The sequence below is a fragment of the Nicotiana sylvestris genome, chromosome 2 (genome assembly GCF_000393655.2).
Source record: "Nicotiana sylvestris chromosome 2, ASM39365v2, whole genome shotgun sequence".
NCBI lineage: Eukaryota > Viridiplantae > Streptophyta > Magnoliopsida > Solanales > Solanaceae > Nicotiana > Nicotiana sylvestris.
This window is the reverse complement of record NC_091058.1, coordinates 53,862,441-53,885,648: the sequence shown is the minus strand read 5'-3', so window position 1 is coordinate 53,885,648 and position 23,208 is coordinate 53,862,441. Positions and strand designations below refer to the sequence as shown.

At 36.1% G+C, this 23,208-nt stretch overlaps 2 protein-coding genes and 1 long non-coding RNA gene across 3 annotated transcripts; all 3 read right to left on the bottom strand.

Annotated features, from left to right (window-relative positions):
• Positions 1–7,328: 7,328 nt before the first annotated feature.
• Positions 7,329–8,102, bottom strand: LOC138886325 (uncharacterized). Its single transcript, XR_011404995.1, has 3 exons — positions 8,052–8,102; positions 7,481–7,610; positions 7,329–7,374 (listed from the first exon to the last, which is right to left on the bottom strand). It is a non-coding gene; the product is annotated as an uncharacterized lncRNA (long non-coding RNA).
• A 2,352-nt stretch (positions 8,103–10,454) lies between these two features.
• Positions 10,455–11,231, bottom strand: LOC104232412 (uncharacterized). Its single transcript, XM_009785604.2, has one exon. It carries the CDS (start codon positions 11,229–11,231, stop codon positions 10,455–10,457), a length of 777 nt encoding a protein of 258 aa, XP_009783906.2.
• A 3,495-nt stretch (positions 11,232–14,726) lies between these two features.
• Positions 14,727–22,810, bottom strand: LOC104245900 (hydroxyproline O-galactosyltransferase GALT2). Its single transcript, XM_009801602.2, has 7 exons — positions 21,330–22,810; positions 19,774–20,006; positions 19,016–19,306; positions 15,876–16,004; positions 15,606–15,779; positions 15,388–15,495; positions 14,727–15,293 (listed from the first exon to the last, which is right to left on the bottom strand). Exons 1-7 carry the CDS (start codon positions 22,222–22,224, stop codon positions 15,090–15,092), a joined length of 2,034 nt encoding a protein of 677 aa, XP_009799904.1. The 5' UTR covers positions 22,225–22,810; the 3' UTR covers positions 14,727–15,089.
• Positions 22,811–23,208: the final 398 nt, after the last annotated feature.

Genomic DNA, 23,208 nt, shown 5'->3' with positions numbered 1-23,208 from the left:
GGCCGACATTCGGGGATGAGGCTCAGAAGGTGATCCTGCGGAGAAGGCGGAGTTGGCTGGGTACCCGAATGGGGTAGCAGGGTAATTTATGGGGACATTAGAAGTCCCACCTGACCTGGAGAATAATTCAGGGAATCCGGGGACGACACTTGGCGGCTCTTTCCCATTGTTCCAGTCGTCCAGCATTTCCAACATGCGGAGCCGTAGGATTCTATTTTCTTCCGCAGTTGCGGATTCAGGTGTGAGGACGGCTGAGATTGAGCTCTCCTCAGAGACGGGGATTGTTTGCAATGGAATTTCCGAAGACATTTCCACACTTCCTTTTGACCTGGTGAAGTAAGTGTGAGTACTGCTTCTGGTCCTAGCAACAGGTAGTTGAACACCTCTCCTTGACCTCGTGAAGTATGAGTGCGAGGCCAGACTTTCACCAAACCAACCGTCTTTCCAAAAACCCTGGATATACTCATCGACAAGCGCACGGTTAATTCGCAGCAAACAACAGATAGTTAATCTCACGTTGGGCATGACGCACCTATACAGTTAAATGGACTACTATATGTTTGCTACGAGAGCATGCGTCATTCCGGCATTTTTCCTCTTATTAGTTCTTCCCCCTTTTTATTATTATTATTATTATTTTTTTTTTTATATTTTTTTTTATTTTGCAGTAAAAGAAATGCGACCGCGACCGGATCCGATGAGGATTGCCTACGTATCACGATGCCTACGTGAATCAGATCATTACGTAGTTCGAAACTAACAAAAATAAAGAAGCAAATGCTCATTTAGCCTAGGGCTAAAAAGGTTTGATTATTCTTTGTTTATTTACTTATCCAAAATTCTTTTTTTTTTTTTTTCTTGGAAATTTTGAAAGAAATACTTTAAAAGAATAAAGAAAATTTTGTTTATTTTGATTTTTTTTTAAAGAAAGACTTCTACAATTTATTTGCTTTTGGCTTGAATTCTGGAAATTAAGAAAAGAAAATATGTTTGGTTGTTTTTTTTTTTTTTTTTTTTTACCTTTTCCACGGAAGAAAGAATGTATATGATGTTGCCCCTTAAATTTTGAAAAAGGGACTTTTAAGAAAATGATGTGAAATTCTGAGTTTTATTTATTTACAAAATCTCTTCTAAAGAAAAATCCTAATATTTCGAAATTCAAATTTTCAAATATATTTTTTTTTTATTATTTTAAAAAAAAACATTTTACAAAAGAGAGACTAAAAGCAAAGGGTATCTTTTTTTTTTTGGATTTTCATTGCTGGTTTTTAATTCTTATTATTTCACATGAAAGACTTTAGAAAGAAAGAGACTATTTTTATTTGGAGTTTAAGAAAACTTCTATATTATTTTTTTTGTTTCTTTTTTATTATTTTCTAAGGAAAAATTTATAAAGAAAGAACTAAAGGGAAATATATATTTTTTTTGATTTTTGAAAATTGGGGTCGGAACCGATGAGGTTTGCCTACGTATCTCACATCCGGTGAGAATCAGACCCGCGTAGTTCGGTCAAATTAACCGAATTATTTTGGAACAAAATTCTTTCCTTTTCAACAAACAATTCTCCAAAAAAAAAAATACAAGACTATTCTTTTTTTTCATCTTTTGTTTTTTTTTTCTTTTTCTTAGTAAAGCAAATTATTGAAGAAAAAACATTTTCCCTTTTTTTTTTATTATCGCAAAATTTCGGCAGAGTTTTGACAGTAATTGGGCATTGCTATTTTTCAAAGTAGAAAATTAGTCCTATACACTGTTATTTTTTATTATATTTTTTTTTATTTTTCGAATACTCCAAAGTCAGGCAGCATGCATGTCCGAGACGAATAAATGCGCGGAAACAAATAGGATGCAACAAGATGGTCTTTTCATTTCAGGTTGCTAGTCCTAGACGGACCCAACCCCTGTGTTGAGCCCCCTAAGTCAAATGCAACATGATGCAAATAAGCGTTCCTACTAGGGATCCGGCATGAAGTCAAGTTATTCTAGGTTCGTAACCTGGGTATTTGTTCTAGACTATGTACCCGAGCGGACAACTCGAGTCGAGGAGGGAGCTACGTACCGGGGACCCGCGAGATCGTCCGGCTTTGTAACTTGTCCGTCCTCTTTCTTATTTTAGGTATTGACATTAACAGAATAGGGAGTCCCGACCAGCGAGCTTCTCCCCGGAAGTAAGAAGAGAAAGGTTTCGGCACAGTTTATATACAGTTCAGATAATATCAAAGCGGTAAAAGACAACATTTAGCACGTTATGCAAAAACATGTAATAAAGATCAGATAATAAAGCCAAATATAACAATTATTCTAAGCTCGAATTCTTGAACCCTGAACCAGTAGTTCTGGGTTATTCCCCAGCGGAGTCGCCAGAGCTGTCACACCTCCTTTTTGCGTGCCCGGCCCCGAGGGGTTAGATGCGCGGGTGGAGTTTTTCCAATTTAAGTGACAATATTCGAAATGGGATTATTTAATTCAGAGTCGCCACTTGAGAAAGGTTTGGTTTTTGGTGTCCCAAGTCACCGGTTTATCTTGAATCCCAAATCGAGGAAATTTTCGACTTTTCCAAATGAAGTCTGCAAACCAGAAATTCTAAGTAAGGAATTCTGTTGACCCGAGGGAAGGTGTTAGGCACCCTCGAATCCCGTGGTTTTAGCACGGTCGCTTAAATTGTTATAATGGCTAAATATCTGATTTAAATACATGTTATGATTTACGTGCTTTTATTAAGTTTAAACCGCTTTTATTATTATCATTTATTTTTATAGAATCGCCACGTCGTAAAAAAATGCATCTCGAACCACGTCACAATCAATGCACCCGTGGTCGTCGACATATTTTGACTCCGTTGAGGTGGATTTGGTTCACATCAATGTGCACCCGTGTTTAAGAAGGTTAAATTATTAAAGGTGCGCCTAAAGCAACTAATGTATTGTTATTTTGGGAAGGCCGTAGAATTCGCTAAACGGCATGTCCCGAATTCTAAATATTTTAATATATACATTTAGAGGGCCCCGAAGCTTGTGCATTTTTGTTTGTCGAGGCTCATCTCATTTTTAGAAGGGTATCCTACAGTGACTACATTTCTACTACGCTTGTTTCTAAAAATAAAAGAAAGGATTACGTGTTGATTACATGCTTGACCCGCTTTGGATCCTTACTTGATTATCCGATTTTTATGAGGCGTGAATTATTCAGTGCCTTATTTCATAGATGAGCACGTTGTTAAATTGTCAGAGGAAATCACCATACAAGATTAATATAACTGTTAAAAAGGAAGCTTATGATAAACGTTCTTCAGATCTAAGTTTGAAACTTGCCTATTTAAAACAAATCAGCGGAATTAACCTTTCGGAACCTATTACTAATAGAATTTGAATGTGAACCTGTGAGCTATCTACAAAGGTTCAATAAAACTAAACATCATATTTGGCAAAACTTAAAGCAATCTTTTCTATACATGCGGAATGTCAGCTAAAAGTTACCTAATTATCTATGTGTTAAAGAAAACTCATGCATTCCTCATTAGACAACCCCTTAAACAAATGAAATCACAGTTTAGGACGAACTAAACTATGGTTAAGTACAAAGCTATCTAAAGTGTTTCTTTATCGAATTACAAGCTAAACAAATTGCACATATCTTAATAACGTTTGTAAAACTGTAACTGCAGCAAACGAATGATTAAACTCCTGCACATCTTTGATTTCATGCTTTCATTGTTACATCAGATGCAAAATCTTAGTATGTACCTGGATGTCGGATACAACAGAAGAAAGCGAGGGGTCAGCAGGACAACAGAAGCAACACCAAACAACAGCAGTAACAGCAGGAACAAATAGGACAACTCCCAGTGCAAGATACAGTTAGAACCGACAAGAAATGGTAGACAGGTAGCAGCAAACAATGCAGTAGGAATAATACTCCAAGACAGACCAATCCAGGGGAAACGAACAATATGAATCAACTAATGAACTCAGCTGATACTTGGAAGAAAACAGAGTTGATTGAACAGGTTGAACAAGACTGGGAATCAGACAAACAAGACAGAAGTAATTGCTGATTTTCTGTTTATCCCTTTCCCTATCTTCTTTCTTTTCAAGAATCCAATATCAGTCTGCAGTTTTGAACTTATACTTAAGTTATCAGAAAGAGACCTTCTCCAGTTTCTTACTGTTTTCCCCCAGAACTTCAATTCTCAAAATTTCAGTTTAGGCTCCCCCTGTGTCTCTCTATGTATGTCTGTGTGTGTATACTTCTCAGTGTGTATTTCAGCTCTCTCTTTCAGAAATTCCTCACAGTCTGTGTATTTTCTTTTACAGCTCTCTCTATCCTCCCTCTTTCTGTATGTCTATTATCAGATGGTGTTCTCTCCCTCTCCTCCTCCTCTTTTTTTTTTCTTTGTATTTCAGCTCCCCCCTTTATAAGCCTCAATCTTACTCCTTTTACAGTCTGATAGATCAAAAGAAACCCCTCCCATGTGCCCATCTTCTTTTCAGTTCTACTTTTAGCTATTTAATTATTAAACCTCATCATTCCCTTGGCAGGCTTAACTTTCCCATTTTATTAACTAAAAGCAGATATGGGCAGCGGAATATGTTGACAGCATATGCTGTCAAACCATTTTAAAATCAAACAAAGGACCTTTATGCAGGCTACAGGCTGTGCACAAAGCACATGAGATGCACCAGCGCACATGCTGTGCACGAGTGCACATGCTGTGCACGAGTGCACATGCCTTCCAATTCAGAATCTAAACACAAACAATCCAACAGCTATAAGTGAACTAAACTGGCTCTTAATTGATTCAGGCAAATGTTTAATAGAAGCAAATCGATTTAACTTTGCTCAGACGGTTGAAACTAATTGACGACACATGTCGACTCGACTATATTAGTTATAACTCATATAGTCGTAACCAAAAATCAGACATTTAACAGTATCGACACACGGTTCTAATTATACTGACTGAGCAAAGTGGTACTCGAGGAACCAATTGCTCAGTCAACATTTGAAGCTCAATTATTGCACAACAAATACATACATACACGCTTATCAGAACAAGTAGAAGAAGATACTCAATCAAAACAACAAAGGTTCAGGCAAAGTGGACAGGGCATAGTTGATAAAATTCGGGGACAACCATTACACAACAACAATAACAGCCTTTCAAACAAACATGGACTAAAGAACAAAGAAAAGAGAACAGAACTCACCTCAAATCCCGAAAAATCAAAACCTTAACTCGGACTCGGTCAGGCCTTTCTTAAGGCTGAACGGACTTTAATCGAAGTGTTTCTCAGATGAGAAACACTTCGATTAAAGTCTATTAGACCTTAATCCTTTGGTTTGAACAAAACACGGACCATCGACGAAAACCTTTAAAGTTCAAAAACCAGATCCGGGATTCACGCTTCCCTGGTCAGATTCGGACCAAACCAAGTATGGTTTGGTCACGAGGGGGGTCTGGGGAGTGTCTGGTATGATTTCAAGGCAGATCGGTGTAGATTAGGTTCCGACTCGAATCTTCAAATGAAGATTCGAGAAGGTGGGATCGGATTCGAGGCGTGTGGTTGGTAGATTTGGGTTCAGGACGTCAAGGGGGGTTCTATGGTGTTAAAGGGAAGATCACCGGCGTTCATGCCGCCGGTTTTCATGGTGGGGGATACTAGGGCGGCTCTAGGGTTTGGGGGTTGTGGTGAGGACGACGAAGGCTGGGGTTTGGATAGGGGGGGCAGGGTAGGATCAAAGGGTTTATATATGGAATAGGTGAGTTGATCTCAGCCGTTGGATCAACTGAGATCAATGGCTTGGATCTAAGGGCTTAGGGGAAACGGTGTCGTTTCAACTAATGGGGGTTTGGGTTGGTCCGGGTGGAATGGGTCGGGTTTTGTTCGTGGGTTGTGGGGAATTGATCTTGGCCGTTGATCACTCTGAGATCAACGGCCCAGATCGGACTGCAGTAAAACGGTGTCGTTTGGAATGCCCCCTGAGGCCAACTGGTCTGGACCGGGTTTAACATGGGGTTTGGGCTGAGTTTGTTTGGGCTTGTTTGTTTTGAAATCGGACTGGCCCAAGTCCGAACTCCTTCTTTCTTTCTTTTTTTTTTCTTTTTTTTTTCTTTTTTTAATTCCTTAAAATAATTTGCCGAATAATACCATGTAAACATTGGACAACAATTATCACACAATTAATTATACTAAACACTTAATGACAAAATACAATGAAGGACGCACATATTTTATTTTTATTTTAATAAACAGACTACGGTTCACACGACATATACACATATATATTTATATATTTTTGAATAAAACAAACATGGGCAAAATCACAAATAACCAGCAAAAAATGCCACGTAAAAATCCAGCAAATGTACAGCAAGACCAATTGCTATTATTTTGTTTCTTTTGGAGTGATTGTCGCGTAAAAGCAAAAATCACGTGCTCACAGCTGCCCCTCTTTGTTCGGAAACACGAAGAGTTTTCGGAACTATTCTAAACTGGCAGAATTCAGATGTCACCTTTACAACAATTTTATACAAAATAACACCACAATTTCTTTACAACTCCTTTGGACAGAATGTTTCATTTTCACTCTCATAATCATCACCAACATTTTCTGGTGGAGTATCATAACCAGAATTTCTTTTCCATTCACCACGTGCCCAAAGATTTGCAGCAAGTTCTTTTCGAAAGTCTTTTATGTCTTCGGGTTGGAATTGCTGCACGTCCTTTCCCATCATCAGCAACTCGGCAAATTTGACCAGTAATGCACCACAATCAGTCCTAAGAGAAATATAAGATATGCAGTGAATTAAACAATAAATCTTAAGTACATATAAATAATATAACAAATAACAACACGTACGATCCAGTTTGGTGTGGTGATCTTTACCACTGTATATCAAATTTGTTGAAGACATTCCCAAAAGACTTGTGATTTTTGTCAAACTGTGAGAACTTTAGCAAATGGGGGATCATGCGTGCATACATTTGCATGTAGTTCATTCCTGCTTTCATATGGCTCACTGTATATGGAATCGTATACATCAATCTTTTTCTGATTCAAGTCCAATACTCCCAACAGAAAGTGTGTCACAGCTTTATCATCTTCTGAAGGAAGCCGACATGGAAAAAAGATTTTGTCAACCTCAGTCCATGCAATTCCACATCTACGACTGTCCCCCCACACATATGGTGTCAGAAACAACTGATTATCACCAGCACACCAAAACTCATCACTACCATCTTCACTGAAATCTTTATACACAAGTGCCATATAATTATCAAAAAGAACATCAGTAGTTGTGCATCGAAAAGGATGATCGCGAGGATGGTAGCATTCCTTCTTTCTCAGATAATAGAGAGCAATGTCAATATGCTTCATAAAAGGAAAAAAATAAAACAAAACAATAAAATCAGTCATAAAATAATGAAAAATGATAAATTAATAATAGAAAAAATAAATGCCTTGTGAATTATCTAACCTTATCATCAAGAACAAATTTGCTATCTGAAAGCTCAAGGAAAAACATTTTGCTACTGATTTTTTGATGATACAATTTGTATGGTTTTTTCCTCACACTATTATCATCAGCATATAAATCAATTTGTCCCCTGAAAATTTTGAAAATGTCAAGTTAGAATTTAATCCTGAACTTAGCTTTTCATGCTGAAAAATTAATGACAGGCAGTCCTTAAATTTGAATTAGAAGTTCAAAAGCTAAGGAAAATTGGTCCTTAACTTATAGATTCAAGTTTAAAACTTAAGGACTGTCTGTCCTTAAGTTTGAATTCAAAATTCATAAGCTAAGGACATGCAGTCCTTAAGTTTGAGTATAAAATTCAAAAGCTAAGGACACTTGGTCCTTAACTTATAGATTAAAGTTTAGAACTTAAGGACTTTCTGTCCTTAACTTTGAATTCGAGGTTCGAATCTTAAGGACAAGAAGTCTTTAAGTTTTAAACTTGAATCTATAAGTTAAGGACAGTTAGTCCTAAAATTAGTCTTACAATCACAAAAGTTAAGGATGTGGTGAAACACATTAAGAGACTTACTCTTTTTTGCGACCTCTCCTTTTCTCCTTGCCCAACCACACAATGAATTTCTTCACTAAGTTTTCATATTCTGTGGCATAATGAAAAATACACCTACGGGTATAGGTTGATTTTATCCAACCTGAATTCTTCAGAGTATTTTGATTGTCTGCCTTGGAACTTACTGATTTTCCTTCCTTATCAAAAGGAGATTTCAACTGCCAGCTTAACTTCTTGTTCCTTTTACCTCGACCAAGTTCTTCTTCAACATTTCCTTCACCCTCCATAGTCAAAGTCGCATCAATGTCCATTTGTGTACTTGGAGGAGTAGGAGTAAAAAGAGAAAATGACGGGCCATCATAACCAATACTGTCTCTCTTTCTTTTCCTTGTATATTGGTTAAGATCGTCATCATTGGTGTCCTCTTTGTTTTCCTCTGCTGGCGACACTATATATATATATACATATTCATATTAGTTTTCTGCAACAGGTCAAATGAAGAGACAAAATTTCAATTGTACATATAATAATTAGGGCATAATCAGTACCTGTCTTCTCCGCAGTACCTTCTTGTATTTTTTCAAGAGACAACTCAGCTAAGATATTGCATGCAACATTTTCTTTTTCTTGCAATTCCACATTTTCTTTATCTTGCAGTTGTTCACCATGATCTTTAGATGCTTGTTGACATGATTCTGCAAAAATATTTACAAGAGCTAACATGTTAATAATCTTTAATTAAAACAAACATATATAAAATTAAAAAAGCACTGCCTAACCATTTGCAATATCCAAGATCATTCCAGTTACATCATCATCATCACATGTTGCATCTATAGATTTGGAACCAATCTCACTTCTGCCTATGTATTGAGATTGTAGTCCAGTTTTCTCTTGATACTGCACTCCAGCTTCTTCACTTGCTGCTTCAAAAGATACTGTAACATTTGCAATTAATACCCATTCTAATAATTCACTAAAATAAAGATACAATATATAATGAAAATTTTATCTAACATTGACTGACACAAGTTTGAACTCCAAATTTTTCTTTGTATGACAGCGGTGTAGAGAGATCATACGTTCCTTCTAAGCATTTGCATACAATCTCGCTGACACTTGTCCCCAATGGACTTGTTAAATCCTCCTGTGATTGCAATCCACGAACTCTACAAATTTTCTCTGGCACTCCTTTCTCTTGTTGATTCTCCTACTCTTGACAATCTCCTAAATCTTCAACTTTTGCATGCACATGCATAGTTTATATGTATTAATCTATTGAATATACATTTCAACGAAAAAAAAATCAAAATCTATATCTAACCTTTCCCAATATCAGTAACATTTTCAGTTTCATCATCTAAATGTGCATCTCTAAATTCTCTTTCATACTGACCCTCTGCATGCACATCCATATCATCACGTTCAACACCACCTGCATCTTGGTTGAATATGCCAGTACGCTCAGTAGCACGACAATGATCATCAACTCCATATTTTCTAATTGGAACACTAGATTCTCTATCTGTGTTCATCTGATCAGCTTTCCCAAACATGTTCATCAAAGTATCAAGCTTTGATCCTAGAGTTTTCTTTAAATCCTGAGAAAGCAACTAAGTTACAAAGAGAAGGACATGTTTAAAACTTAAGGACAGGCAGTCCTTAAGTTTGAACTTAAAGTTCAAAACTTAAGGAAATGCAATCCTTAAGTTTGAACTCCAAGTTCAAAAGTTAAGGACAAGAAGTCCTTAACTTTGAATTCCAAGTTCAAAACTTAAGGACATGATGTCCTTAAGTTTCATTTCAAAGTTCAAAAGTTAAGGACAAGAAGTCCTTATCTTTCAATTCCAAGTTCAAAATTTAAGGACACAAAATCCTAAAGTTGGACTAACTGAAATTACCTTGATTTCATTCTCAATCATTTTTTCTGATACATCAATTTTCTGATTAACTCTGGTAACTTCTGCTTGCAAATCCTTCTTAAAACTCTCTGATAATCTCTGAATCAAAAAACATAATATAAAAAAAAGGTGTTCGTAAGCAAGAAATAATCAAATAAAAAACTAATACTATTCAAAGGCAGAAACACATACTCTAACAATTTCCTTAAGTACTCCTTCGTCAAATTGTGTGGAAGAAGACCTTGAGCCTCGATCTTGTGAAACTGGCTCCTCCACACAAAGAGGCTCTGTATCTTCTTCTTCCACGGGAATAAAGGGTGACATCTCAATCAACTTAAATACCTATTATATAAAAAAAACTAAACATAAGTATACATAACTAAAACAAATAAACAAAAAAAGAGATAGTAATTACATTAACTTACTTTTTCATTATGGAAATATTTTCTACAAAGAGCATCAAATTGTGGAGACTTCATTTCAGAATAACATAACATTCGAGGATAACCAGCTTCTTTGAAGTTCACAAATTGTTTCTCTTGGAAATAGGAAGTACTTCCATAATCCAGACACAAAACGCAAAAGGAAAGCCAACTAAAGTGTAGCTATCAATATCTTTTTCTTTCTCTTTCTCCTTCTCAACATCATTCTCATTTGATTTCAAGCAACTCTTCAATGATTTTAATAGCGTCTTATAAGCAAGAGAGCCCCAGTTGAAGGAAGCGCAAAGTGCATCATCGTCAACAATTTTCATTATTTGCTCCGACACATTCCTATTTTTCCTCTTGCCCATCAAAATCGACTCAACAAAATAGAGTGTTGCCAACTTCAAAGCATCATCATCACTGCCAGCAAATGATGAAGTTGTACCATGTGGGCGACTAGAAATAAAACTATACAAATCAGCCAACTCAATTTTGTCCTTTCCAGGGAAATAGACTCTTAAAAGCCTATTCTCTTTCTCATTTAAACCTTTCATGTCAAGCGACGAATAAGACTTCAAACCAGTAATAATATGGAATGCATCACGAGTAAACTTAATATCGCGGTCAAATACCTTGAAGGTCATCGAATCAGGTTCATTACTAACAATTTCAGAAAGCAATACACAGTGCATAAGTTTACCCGAGAACTTCACACTTTGTAATCTGAAGAAGTTGCCAAAAATACTTTCCCTCAATTTCTTCCATTGGCTATTCGACAGAAAACTTTTAATTGTTTTCTTATATTGAAAATCTCCTTTCCAATATACCAGAAAATTACGCCAATCGTCAAAATCAAACAAATGATCGCCTTCCATTATAACACTAGAAAAGAAGGAAAAACAAACAAAGATTAGGACTTAACTTAAAATTTCAAGTTTAAAAGTTAAGCAAATACAATCCTTAACTTTAAATTTTAAGTGCAAACGTTAAAGAAATACAGTCCTTAACTTATACTTTCAACTTCCAAAGTTAAGGACACTTAGTCCTTAACTTCAAGTTTCATGTGCAAAAGTTAAGGACAATAAGTCCTTAACTTTAAATTGTAAGTGCAAAGGTTAAGGAAATACAATCCTTAACTTATACTTTCAACATCAAAAGTTAAGGACACTTAGTCCTTAACTTCAAGTTTCATGTGCAAAAGTTAAGGACAATCAGTCCTTAACTTTAAATTGTAGGTGCAAAGGTTAAGGAAATACAGTCCTTAACTTATACTTTCAACATCCAAAGTTAAGGACACTTAGTCCTTAACTTCAAGTTTCATGTGCAAAAGTTAAGGACAATCAGTCCTTAACTTTAAATTGTAGGTGCAAAGGTTAAGGAAATACAGTCCTTAACTTATACTTTCAACATCCAAAGTTAAGGACACTTAGTCCTTAACTTCAAGTTTCATGTGCAAAAGTTAAGGACAATCAGTCCTTAACTTTGAATTCCAACTACAAAATTTAATGTCGTTTCTTCCTTACATTTAATGAACACAGTTAACTGAAAATTCATAATCACAGTAAGCTTATGAATTTCTACGACTATTTTTATGAAATATACCTACATAATCAAATATATTGAATCAACCACAAACACATTTCAAATTTCACACACTAAAAATTTATCAAAAACAGAATCACACAAAATATACTACACTGAATCAACATATAATGCTAATTTTTGAAATTTCACACATACTTCACACGGCATTGAACCAATTTACACATAAAGAAAAACGAAAATGCGTAAAAAAAACATATTACCAGTCGCGATTGACAGAAGATGACGGAGAAGATGAAGGAGCAGAAGTTTAACTGAGATTGCAGTTTCCATGCGAGGAAGATGAAGAAGCGCAGAACACGGAAATAGAAAATAAGGGTTAACCGCTCTCGTCTGAACTCTGAACGAATGAAAATAAGGGTTTTCGTCGATTTTGGGATTATACAAGAAATAGAGAAAGGGTAATTGTGTCCTTTTCCCCCTTAGTAGTGGCTATTTTTGATAAGCATTTTAAATAGTGGATAAAAATTAAATACACCCTTATTTAGTGGCTACTACACGCCATTTTTACCATATTTTAAGATGCTTAAACTGCTGGACTCACGTAGAAAGAATTGGAAAAATCCAAATCACTTTAACTTTAGAAATATTTTATATGACAAGTGCTTTGGTACTTCACGTAAGCATATTATCCCTTGAAGTATAACAGTGTTGTGAGGTTTAATCAACTTTGCAAATGTATAAGCTCTTGTACGAGTATTTAAGTATGAGTACTTCAAGTCTTATCCTTGAAATCCGACAAACCTGCGCCTCAGCAAGCCTTGAAGTAGGGGCATTTGTAGACATACAAAAAATTATTAGATTTAAATCTATAAAATAATTTGGACTATATTTTAAATTCAAGTATATTGGTCCAAATAAATATTATGGGCTAATATAATTGAATTAATTATATAAGTCCAATATATATATGGATTAAATAAATAAGTCTTAAACCATTGGGCTAGCCCATTTAATTGGGCTAAAGTGATGAGCCCATTTTATTAAGCTCAAGGTGACATCTTCCTAGAGGCCCAGTTTGGTGCCAAGTGTCAAATGACATGGCACGCCAATCAAACGGAAGGGCCAATAGGATCATGCCACATGTCAAAATGACAAGGCATGCCAAGTCACATTAAAAGGCCAATGAAATCGCGCCACGTGTGCAAGTGACATGTTCTGGCCAATCAAATGCGGCCATGTCACACTTCAATTTGATTGGTCGGAAAGAGTTTGTTTTTATCACAACTCCTCCCTTCCACAACTATAAATAGGGGTCTTCATAACTCAAAAAAGACACCAGAAGTTATAACAAGAAGCAAGAGAGAGCTCGTAGATTAAACACCGCAAATTTCTCCACAAGTTTCAATCTTCAAGCAATCAAGTTCAAGTTCAACAAATCAAGTCCAAGCTCAAGAACGAAGAACAAATCAAGTTCAAGCTCAAGAACGAAGAACAAATCAAGTTCAAGCTTAAGAACGAAGAACAAATCAAGGTTTAAGGAGTGCAAGTTCAAATCAAAGTTCGCGCCAGTTGAATTCAAGATCATCGTTCGTGGCAACAAACATAGATTCAAGATCAAGCTCAAGCTCAAAGGCCCTTGAATTTATTTACTATTGAAAAGAAGAATCAGAGGATTTATAGAGATTGTACACTCAAATATTCGAAATAAAATACTACGATTGTTGCGCTATTTTTCGGTCTTGATTTTTTTTATCGACGCAATTTATTGTCTATAATAAGAAAAGAATTTTTATAACGTAAAATATTAATTAATTTCAAAGCCACAAATTTTAGACTTTCTATCTATTAAGGAAAGATTTAGTAATTATATTTTTAGTTGTTTTCAATGTCCTAAATATTAAAAAATATAATAATGATTACTTTGTCTTGCGTGAACTCTATGTTTAAAGAGTAAAAAAGGCGAATAACATTTTGTTAAGACCATTCATAATTTAAAAACTAACTAATTAATTCAAAGATTTAATAATTTATTGTCAGCATTAAAGGAAATAATTTTGTTTTCTTGTTGATTTAAATTATAAATATTGTTCATCTCCAATTTTAAATATTTAACTGTAATATAATTTTATCCACTAAAAATTCTATTCCTATAGCTTGTATACGCAAAGAAACGCAAATCCTTTACTTCTTTCCCTTTCATTTGCTTTTCTTTATTTCCTTATTTTGAAAATTAATATTAGAAAAAATAAACATGGAAGGTTTTGTTACCTTCCTAGGGAAGTGTTTATATAATGTAAAGTTTTAATCAATTTCAAAATGTAGAACTTTCTACATATTCAAATAAGGAATATATTTTAAACTAAAATTTTAGTTGATTTAGAACTCCTAAAAATAAGGGGAAAATTTAAATTACAATTTTGTCCTACATAAAAGCTATTTTTGAGGGTAAAAAAGGCGAACGACATTTCGCTAAGGGCTTTCGTTCTATATATATATAAAATTAAGTTTTAAAAAACTTAATTATTTTTAATACAAATTGTGTTATAGTTGACGCGAGCACTATTACACGTGCATTGATCGCTCTAATATCGCAAGCGACATGGTTTACCTTAATTATAAACACTAATTAGAACACGAAGATACAAACCAAACCAACACGGCCATCTCTTCTTTTCAACTCTCATTCTGTAACCCAGTCTACACAAAAGAAATATTAAGTTTTTCGGTGAACATTTATAACCTTTAATCTGTGTATGGGTGCAAAATGCAAATAGTTGTTAAAGAAATCAAAACCAAAGGCTGCAAAGGTACGAAGAGTAAACAAATTTTCAAGGAGCAAAAACTACTTTTTAGAATTCCCAGAGTAAAAGCTTCATACCAAGCTTAAGGGGCAAACATTTAGTTTGAAGGCCCCAACCGAAAATTTTGGAATATCAGATCTCTGTATGTTTTGTTCATGGTACAAGGAGGCACGAATCCTATACAAAGACTAGTAGTACACAGTAAATAAAAGATGTACAAATCCATGGCCATGACCAAAGCTTGGTGTTAAATCAGTTGTTGAACTAAAACAGTAATCTGAACAGATAAAACTGCACAACTTCACTTCTTGGCGGAAGATCTCCAGTTAGGAGTCAGAAGCTTCAATTCAAATTGGGGGAGGGCGCCCATCAATTGCTCTCATCAATCTAAAAATTGCAGCAATGAGCCTTACCCTTGAGCAAATTGTTCCACAGACAGAACATCTGTCGTGGAGACTGATAATGAGCCGTGAAATAATCTTCCATACATCCATATTGACAAAACTTCCAGTTGTGAGAGTACTGTACAGGAGCGGAACTGTTGTACTTCTCAACCCACATACCCATGCTCACATCCTCCATTTTGAAAAGCTGTCAATTTGATGGGGAAATGCGTATTTCAGTATTGACACTTTTATCATGTTTATGGTTTAAGAAAAAAAGAAAGAATTCAGCTGTGACAAACCCGTAAGCTTCGGTTCCGATATTGAGAAATGATATGTTTAGCAATATCACTTGATATTATATATCCTGGCCCATTAGCATAAGGGGGATATACATCTTCTGGCCACTCCTATTGCACAAGTCAATATTTTGAAATTAAATCAGTGTCTATTAAGAAATCAACAAACGATAGCCATGAATTTTGAATTTATACTCCTATTATCGTCTAAATCTCCGTACCTCAAATGATACAGCCCATTTTCCTGTTCGAAGTGGTCGATGCAAGAGATTAAGATTACCCATGTAAAGAGATCGTCTAGGAGGAACACGCTGAATTTCTCTAAGGACTGCATCTATCCTCACGAAATTATCGTCGTCACATTTCATGATATATGCAGCTGTCACATTCTGAACCTGCAAGAGATATTGTGTGCCATGTCAATAGAAATTAAGATGTGACTAAGCAGTTCAGGAAAGAAGAGGAAGATGAAGCGGAAGTGCAGAACTCACCCCATACTCGCAGATGGCAATAGTTTTTAGGACCACTAGCTCATATCTGTCGATAAAGGGGACAATCACAATGTCCCCAAAGTAATCTGCTTCCTTCTTCAATATAGCATTCAACTCCTTTCGTGGATTCTACAAAGTTAATTATTAATACATAAGTAAGCAGATGCACTGGGATTCAACTCCAAACTGGCTATTCGCAACGATGATAGCAGAAGTTCTATAAATAATAACTTGGTAAAAGGGAACCTAAACAAAAAGTAGTACTGAAGACAATAGCACAACCTTTTTCCTGTTCATGTTTTCTCCTTTACTCAAAAGCAACACTACTTTCAATTGACCAACAACAACAACAGCAAACCCAGTATAATCCCTATCTATAAAGAATATCCCAATGAAAGCACCTCAGAAGTCCAAGAATAGAAATGGCATTACTACTTCCTAGAGAACACCATGTAGGGCAAGTCAATTCCTCCCAAAAGATGAGAAAAACTATGTAACAAGCATGCAGTATGCTCCAGGGATAGCCATGAGGATCTTTCTAGCAGGTTGGGCTGATCTTAGATGATATCTATTATTCAGCTACTTAAGAATACAGTAGTAGTCAACTTGAGATAACAGTCCTACGATCCACCTGAAAAAGGGAGAAGTTGATTGCCATATACTAATAATCCACCGTATCCACCTAAATGCAACTAGGAACTCATTAAATTTTGTAATCATTTTTATTGGAATATGTTTGGTGCTTTGTCCTTATACAAGGGTAATATCCCAGAGTTTGTTGGAAATTAATGCTAAATTCTCTCTCCTCCCTTATGCTTAAGCATCAGCGTAAGTTTCTTCCACTTGAGTTTCCTATAGGCTCTTCTCATTACACAATGTTAGTCACACACAAAGCCATTAATTACGCAGGTAAAATACTCAACATGCTTTGTATGTAAACAAACACAATCATGCCGCTCAGACCAATCATTCATATAATCAAATGTTCTAAATGCATCCACGAGGTGTGCCTCCCGATCAGGTGAGCGAAATTGCCCTCATCAGATTCTATTTTCTTCATTCAAAAAGTTGGTTCTAGAATGGGTAATCAATCCACTACAGTCACACATGTTAGTAAAATATGAAATACTTGTAAAGTTTAACCAAAAGTGTATATTTTTGAGATGTTCTTTTCTTTTTTTTTTTTTAGGGAAAATGCATAAGTACCCCCGACCTATACCCAGATTCCCAACTACACACTTTTTCTTTGCGGGAATCCTATACCCCCTAAACTTATTTTAAATGGAATAAATACCACCCTAAAACTAGACAACCAAACTCTTGGCAAGTGGTGAGCTACACGCGCCCCCACATGTATTTTTAGTACTTTTTTTATTCTTTCTTCTTTTTCTTATCCTTTTTTCTTATTCTTATTATTCTCATTTTTTTTTGGCTATTTCATTCTCTTTCTTTTTGTTTCGGTCATCGGCGGCATAAAATAGTGGTCGTTGGAATTTCATAAATACCAATTTTTCCGGCGATTTTTTTTTTCCGGTGACAGATTTTTATCCCGATCTAAGTGTGTTTTGTTTTATATATACATTTTTTTTGAAAGTGTAATTTATGTGTGGGAGGAAGAGCAAATGAAATAAAAATGAATATAAGCTGAGAATTTTTTTTTCAGTTAAAATTTCAATACATCATTTTTTTTTTTGGCGTGGGAAGGTTTTCCGACGATGAATTTTTCCCCCCAAATCTGAGTGTATTTTGCTTTTCTTATGAATAGATCTTTTTGAGAGTTTAAATTGTGTGTGAAAAGAAAAAATGGAAGAAAAACGGTTAGACAAAATCGCCGGTGAATGAATATACCGGAATTAGAGAAGAAACGAAAAAAAAAAGTAAAAGAAAAAAGACAAAGAAAAAGGAAAAGTAAAAGGAAAAAAAAGTAAGAAAAAATGGTAAAAAAGAATAAAAAATAATCAGAAAATCATTTTTTCTTGCTTCTCTGGGAGAGTGAAATACACACACTCTGCCACATCAGCGTTAAGGGTGCAAATAATTCCATTTAAAATAAGTTTAAGGGGGTAATAGGATTCCCGCAAAGAAAAAGTGCGTAGTTAGGGAATCCGGATATAGGTCGGGGGGTGGGGGGGACTTATGCATTTTCCCTTTTTTTTACATTGAGGGGAGATGTTTACAAGATGGGAAATCGAACCCGACCAACAAGGTGGAAGTTTAGGTAGTTAACCAATTGGGCTCCACGATTCCCCATTGTTCTCTTCTTTTCTATACATTTTCCCTCTCTATAACTTCGGCATTTGTTGCTGGTAGTCTGCCACATCTTGTTAACCATTAATATAATAATGTTTGGGGCTTTGTGCATATTTAGTCACATTTAGGATTTTCACCTAAGATTCAGCATCTAGAAAGGTCAGCATAGATCATCGCCTCGGGACTCCCTAAACTTGGCACTGTTTATTTAGTGCACACCTGCACTAATTTTTGTCCTAATTACCCCCCTTAACTTGGCAGTTTGATGGCCTTCATCCCCAGGACGCTGACGTGGCAAAGTGCACTCTCTTTTAAGCACGCGGGAGTGAAGAAATTTTGAAAAAGCAGCTTCCAAGTGGGGTATTTTTCAACTGTTAATTGGCAAATAGTCATATATAGTGATTTATTTGTTCCAATTGTGTATTTCTTCGTACTTCTTATATTAATATACCATGCATGCTTTACTTCAACTTTGTTTTTCTATTTCTTCTTTAGGTGCAATGGCTATTTGTTCCAACTGTGCATTTCTTCTTTTTCGGGCCAAATACGTAAAAAGAGTTGAGAAAAATAACGGAATTCCAGACATGTGTTTAACAAATTTGGCCTGAAAAAAGATGATCCAAAAATTAACGATTTTCAGCTCATAGATACTTGTCTGGTTTTGCTAATTCCAATAATCAACTTATCAAGAAATCAGTTCAATGAAACATCTTATTCCTTAACCTATTATTTAACAATCTCCATTAATTACCTCATCGAAATTAAAGTTTATTGGAGTTTAAAATGTTGTAATTACGAAGAATACTTGACTGCATTTGAGGTCCACACTTATTTGGGTGGATCAACAGTTATGCACATCTTTCTTTTATTTGGGGAGGTGAGCGACTTACCAATGCAACAAAGAAGCGGACTGCTATATCTGAGGACTTAATTGCTGAAGCCTGCATCCACGTTTTCCTGATTGCCATACGCTCAGCAAAGTGATTGGTGGCAGAAAGCACCCCAATAAAAATTTGAATGCGATTCTGGGGTAAAGGAAGAGATTTCCACTTCTCTGAGAAGTCCAACACCCTTTGGGGAGAAAAACTTGGATGAGAGGTTGGTAGAGATGTAGCATAAACCGAATGTATATCTACATCACCTCTGATTGCCAACCCTGTAGCATCTTCCAGTGTAAAGCCCTGAAAGAATAGGGAACATTTAATTAAGGCTCACAAGTATAGTAGGGTAATAACATGACTGAGGAAACTAAAACATTAATTCCAGAAAATCTGGTGATCAAATTAATTGCAAGGATTACAAATTCGGTACACTGATTTAGAGTTTCGGAAAAGGATCAAATACTAGGACATATTTGTGTCTACCGTTCATTTTTGTACGGTAATATTTGTATGGGTAAAAGATTTGAATAGTAGTTTGATATCCAATGTGCCCTTTTGTATAAGGAAAATGTATGCAGTGGATATTCAATGGTGATCATGACTGGCCCAGCAGTCCAAGACTCTAAAATGTGCTAACTCTCAAGTCAATTTCAAGTGCAACGTCTTAAAAATGCTCTCCTTCACTAGAGACTTGCTCAGTAAGCAGAACACTTACATGTCTACCAAGAAAACCTGCAAAATTGTTTGGAAGAGCGCTAGTAGCTTACAGTTCGATACGGAAATGACGTCACGTGCCGGCCGCCTACATTGATATGGTAGCCATCAATACCAGCACGAATAGTAAGAATAAACATCCTACCCTCCACAAATGGGAAAGGCCATGTCACCTCTGGTTTCTTTGCACGTCCAATAAATCGATCAAACCATGAGAATATTTTCGACTCTCGAGTATCAACAATGTCATTCCGCATCCACTTCTCACATCTCAAATATCCATCAACTGTCATGAAAATAAAATTCAAAAATTTATGGTATTTGATTGATGTAAAGCTATAAAATCAAGAGTCACACAACTAAAACTTGTTCGACATAAGTAGGAATAGGAAGCAAAAGAGGTTTATCAGCATTCTCAAGTGAAATATATATATCATAGGGTGAAAACAATACGGCCAATATATAAATGAATAAAAGGAACAGAAGTGATGTCCAGGAAACTAAATTAAAACCAAAAATTAAGCATTTAGTAACCTAAATTAATTCAACTAAACTATACTGAAGGGGTTCGGGTAAAATGATATACAATTGTAGTTTCCTGGACCAAAATGTTATGTGCAGTTGTTAGTGGTCAGCATGTGAAAGTGGTTCTCGGCAACCTAACCCCTATTATCAGCTTGCTAATCAAACTAGCTCGACATTTCTATAATTTAAGGTAGATTTTCAATTATCTGCACAATCTTGTGTGATTTAATATTGGATGTTGCAATATAATGTGCTTGACAATAAGCTTAATTTTGCCTTAACAGTCACATTTGTAAAGTCCACGGGAAGCACACTTTCAATATGCAAGCAGCACTTGATAAAGAAGAGTTCATGACCTAGTTTTCAAAAGAAGAGGAGCGTGATAGCAGCATGTCTAGGGGGTTCACACCAGACATAGTGCCTAAGGAGCATTGGAAGCTACGGGAGACCCCAAGTGAAGATCAAGGCCGTTTTTGGAAAGAATTGAAGGGTGACACAATTTCAAGAGGAAATGCGATTGCACGATGTGTCCTGCACCCTGCAGTAAGAATTGAAGGGTGACACAATTTCAAGAGGATATGTGATTGCACGACATGGCTGTGACCGCAGGCCAAAATTCTGGACTGCAGATTTATCAAGGTTGTGGGACCGCACAATGTGTCACCAGCTGCATGCACCTGAGTCTGAATTCGGGAGCTCAATGGGTCAAGATTTAGCCTAGTGCGCAACCGCAACTGCAAACACCTTTGGAAATTCCCTGCCACATTTACTCTTGCGTGTGACGAATGCACACACCCTTGCATGGGTTACTAAGTTTCAAATGTGCAGTTTTGAGGCTGGTTTGCCTACAACTGCTATATCTTGTTCTAATTGGTTGTTTGGGATTATTTGAGCCTGAATTCCAGTCTACATCATATTTCAAACAAGAACTTTGTTGTCAAAGAACTTTCAAGTTTGAGTCTACAACCTTTAGAAATGGTTTTATTCAAAAATACCATTTCCCTCCCCCCCCCCCCCACAAAGGAATAGCTGAGGATACAGAGAGATAAAAATCTAACAAGCATACAGTTAGAAAGTGTCATACCGAGCATGTCATCATCATACTTGGAAGGTAAACCATCACACCTTTGAGCCGTTCCCCATTGCATTCTATAGCAAGTATTGTGCTCGATCACTGGTCTATGGCTCCAATCTCCTCTAATTCTAGGATTCAGATGCAAAATCTTTGGTGGATCCTCACCAACAACTGACTTTAAACCCTGTAATTCAATCATAAATTGGGAAACCAAGACTAATGCATCGCCAGCCCTTGTTTTGGCAAGCTGTGGTACATACTCATGATGCGCATAATGAGGAGTACCAATAAGTGTTATAGAAGAACCTGCTGCAAGCCCACAAGGTAGGAACATAAGTTGATCTGTTTTAGCAAGTTGTGCTCCACTAGTAGAAACCCATGAAGGACATGACTCGGGCTTCCCCTCGAGTATTGAATTCATCTCAATCCCCTTCTCCTCATATTTATCTAATTCTTCCCAGGCTTTCGAGCCTAAAGTCCAAGCTTCATCAGCCATTCTATCCAAAACAGAAAGATTTCGCTCCATATTATTTCGTTTCATAATAGCTGCAGTAATTCGACCATAGTGAAGCTTACGAGGCTTTTTATGGGGCAACGCTCCATTTTCATTTTCCTCTTCTCGCGGTGTCACTAGTGCATATTGGCTTAAATTATTATGAAATCCAGAAGTCGATGATTCTCCACCATCATCCTCGACATCTAGAGCCACATCCGCAGCAGCATCATCACCACTCAAAGCTGTAGCGCTCTCGAGAAACTCTGGGAACTTCACGCAGATGAGGATCAAGTAAAACGCAGCTAAACCTAGCAAAATATATGACAATTTGAACCTCCTCACACTAGAAGCCTCATTTTTCAACCTCTTCATCATTCTAATTATAAACCTAATAAGCACACACAACATCCCCTAAAAACTCCACCACTTCATTATTAAAAATCTGTCAGAAACACCAAGCTCTCAATTGGTAAACGCAACAAATCATAAATGCGATACTGAGCCGCAATCTGCAAATAATTCACTACAGCAATACAGAATAAAACACGTTATTTGACCTCAATTACCCAGCATTACACCATATCCAGGGCAATTTTGGAAAAAGTTGGCCCAACAATTATGTTCACAAAGCCAAAGGTGCAGAATGCCCTATAAATGTGAGGGCAAAATGTGAAGAAACTGGAAGAGATCAATCTTGGAGAGGGATAGGGAGAGAAACCCTAGTTTAGCAAAGAAACAAAAATAGAAACCGTAGCTTTTGGGTCAAGGAGAAACAGCAGTTGATTTGGTTGTTGACAGAAGGAAGAACGGAAAGTCATTGTGAAGAATAAATCAGGAAAGGAAATTTAAAATAAAAGAATCAGAAAAGGAAACTTCCCCAAATATTTGCGGAAAATGAGATGGTACCTTTGTCCCTTAAAACCTTGGCTAGTTACCCAAATAATTCCATAGTGACGATCCACGACGGTCGACGGACCTTATATTATCGATTGTTGGACCTTAAATTAATAGTACTAGTACTATTTATGGGTAGTTCGTGATAGAGCATGAGTCCAAGGAAACTATTAATTTTCTTCTCATTATAAAGAACTTTCATGACTCAAAACATAATTGTTAAATTTTTAATTTTAATTTAAATACTCATATTTCAAAATTTAATTAAAATAATGTCCAACCATATACTTATAACTTTTAAATAGTCTTTTTCAGCTTTAATAAAGAAAATATTTTTCAAACCAGTTGAAGTTGAAATTAGTGACGTGAAATTTTTTGGTGAGACCTCTAAATCAGTCACGTTGTGGTGTGCCGCATCACGCCTGTGGCTTGCTTGCTTAGACAGCTAGCCAAACCTCATTGGGCACTCGATTAGGCCTAATTGTGTTGACCTGGTTA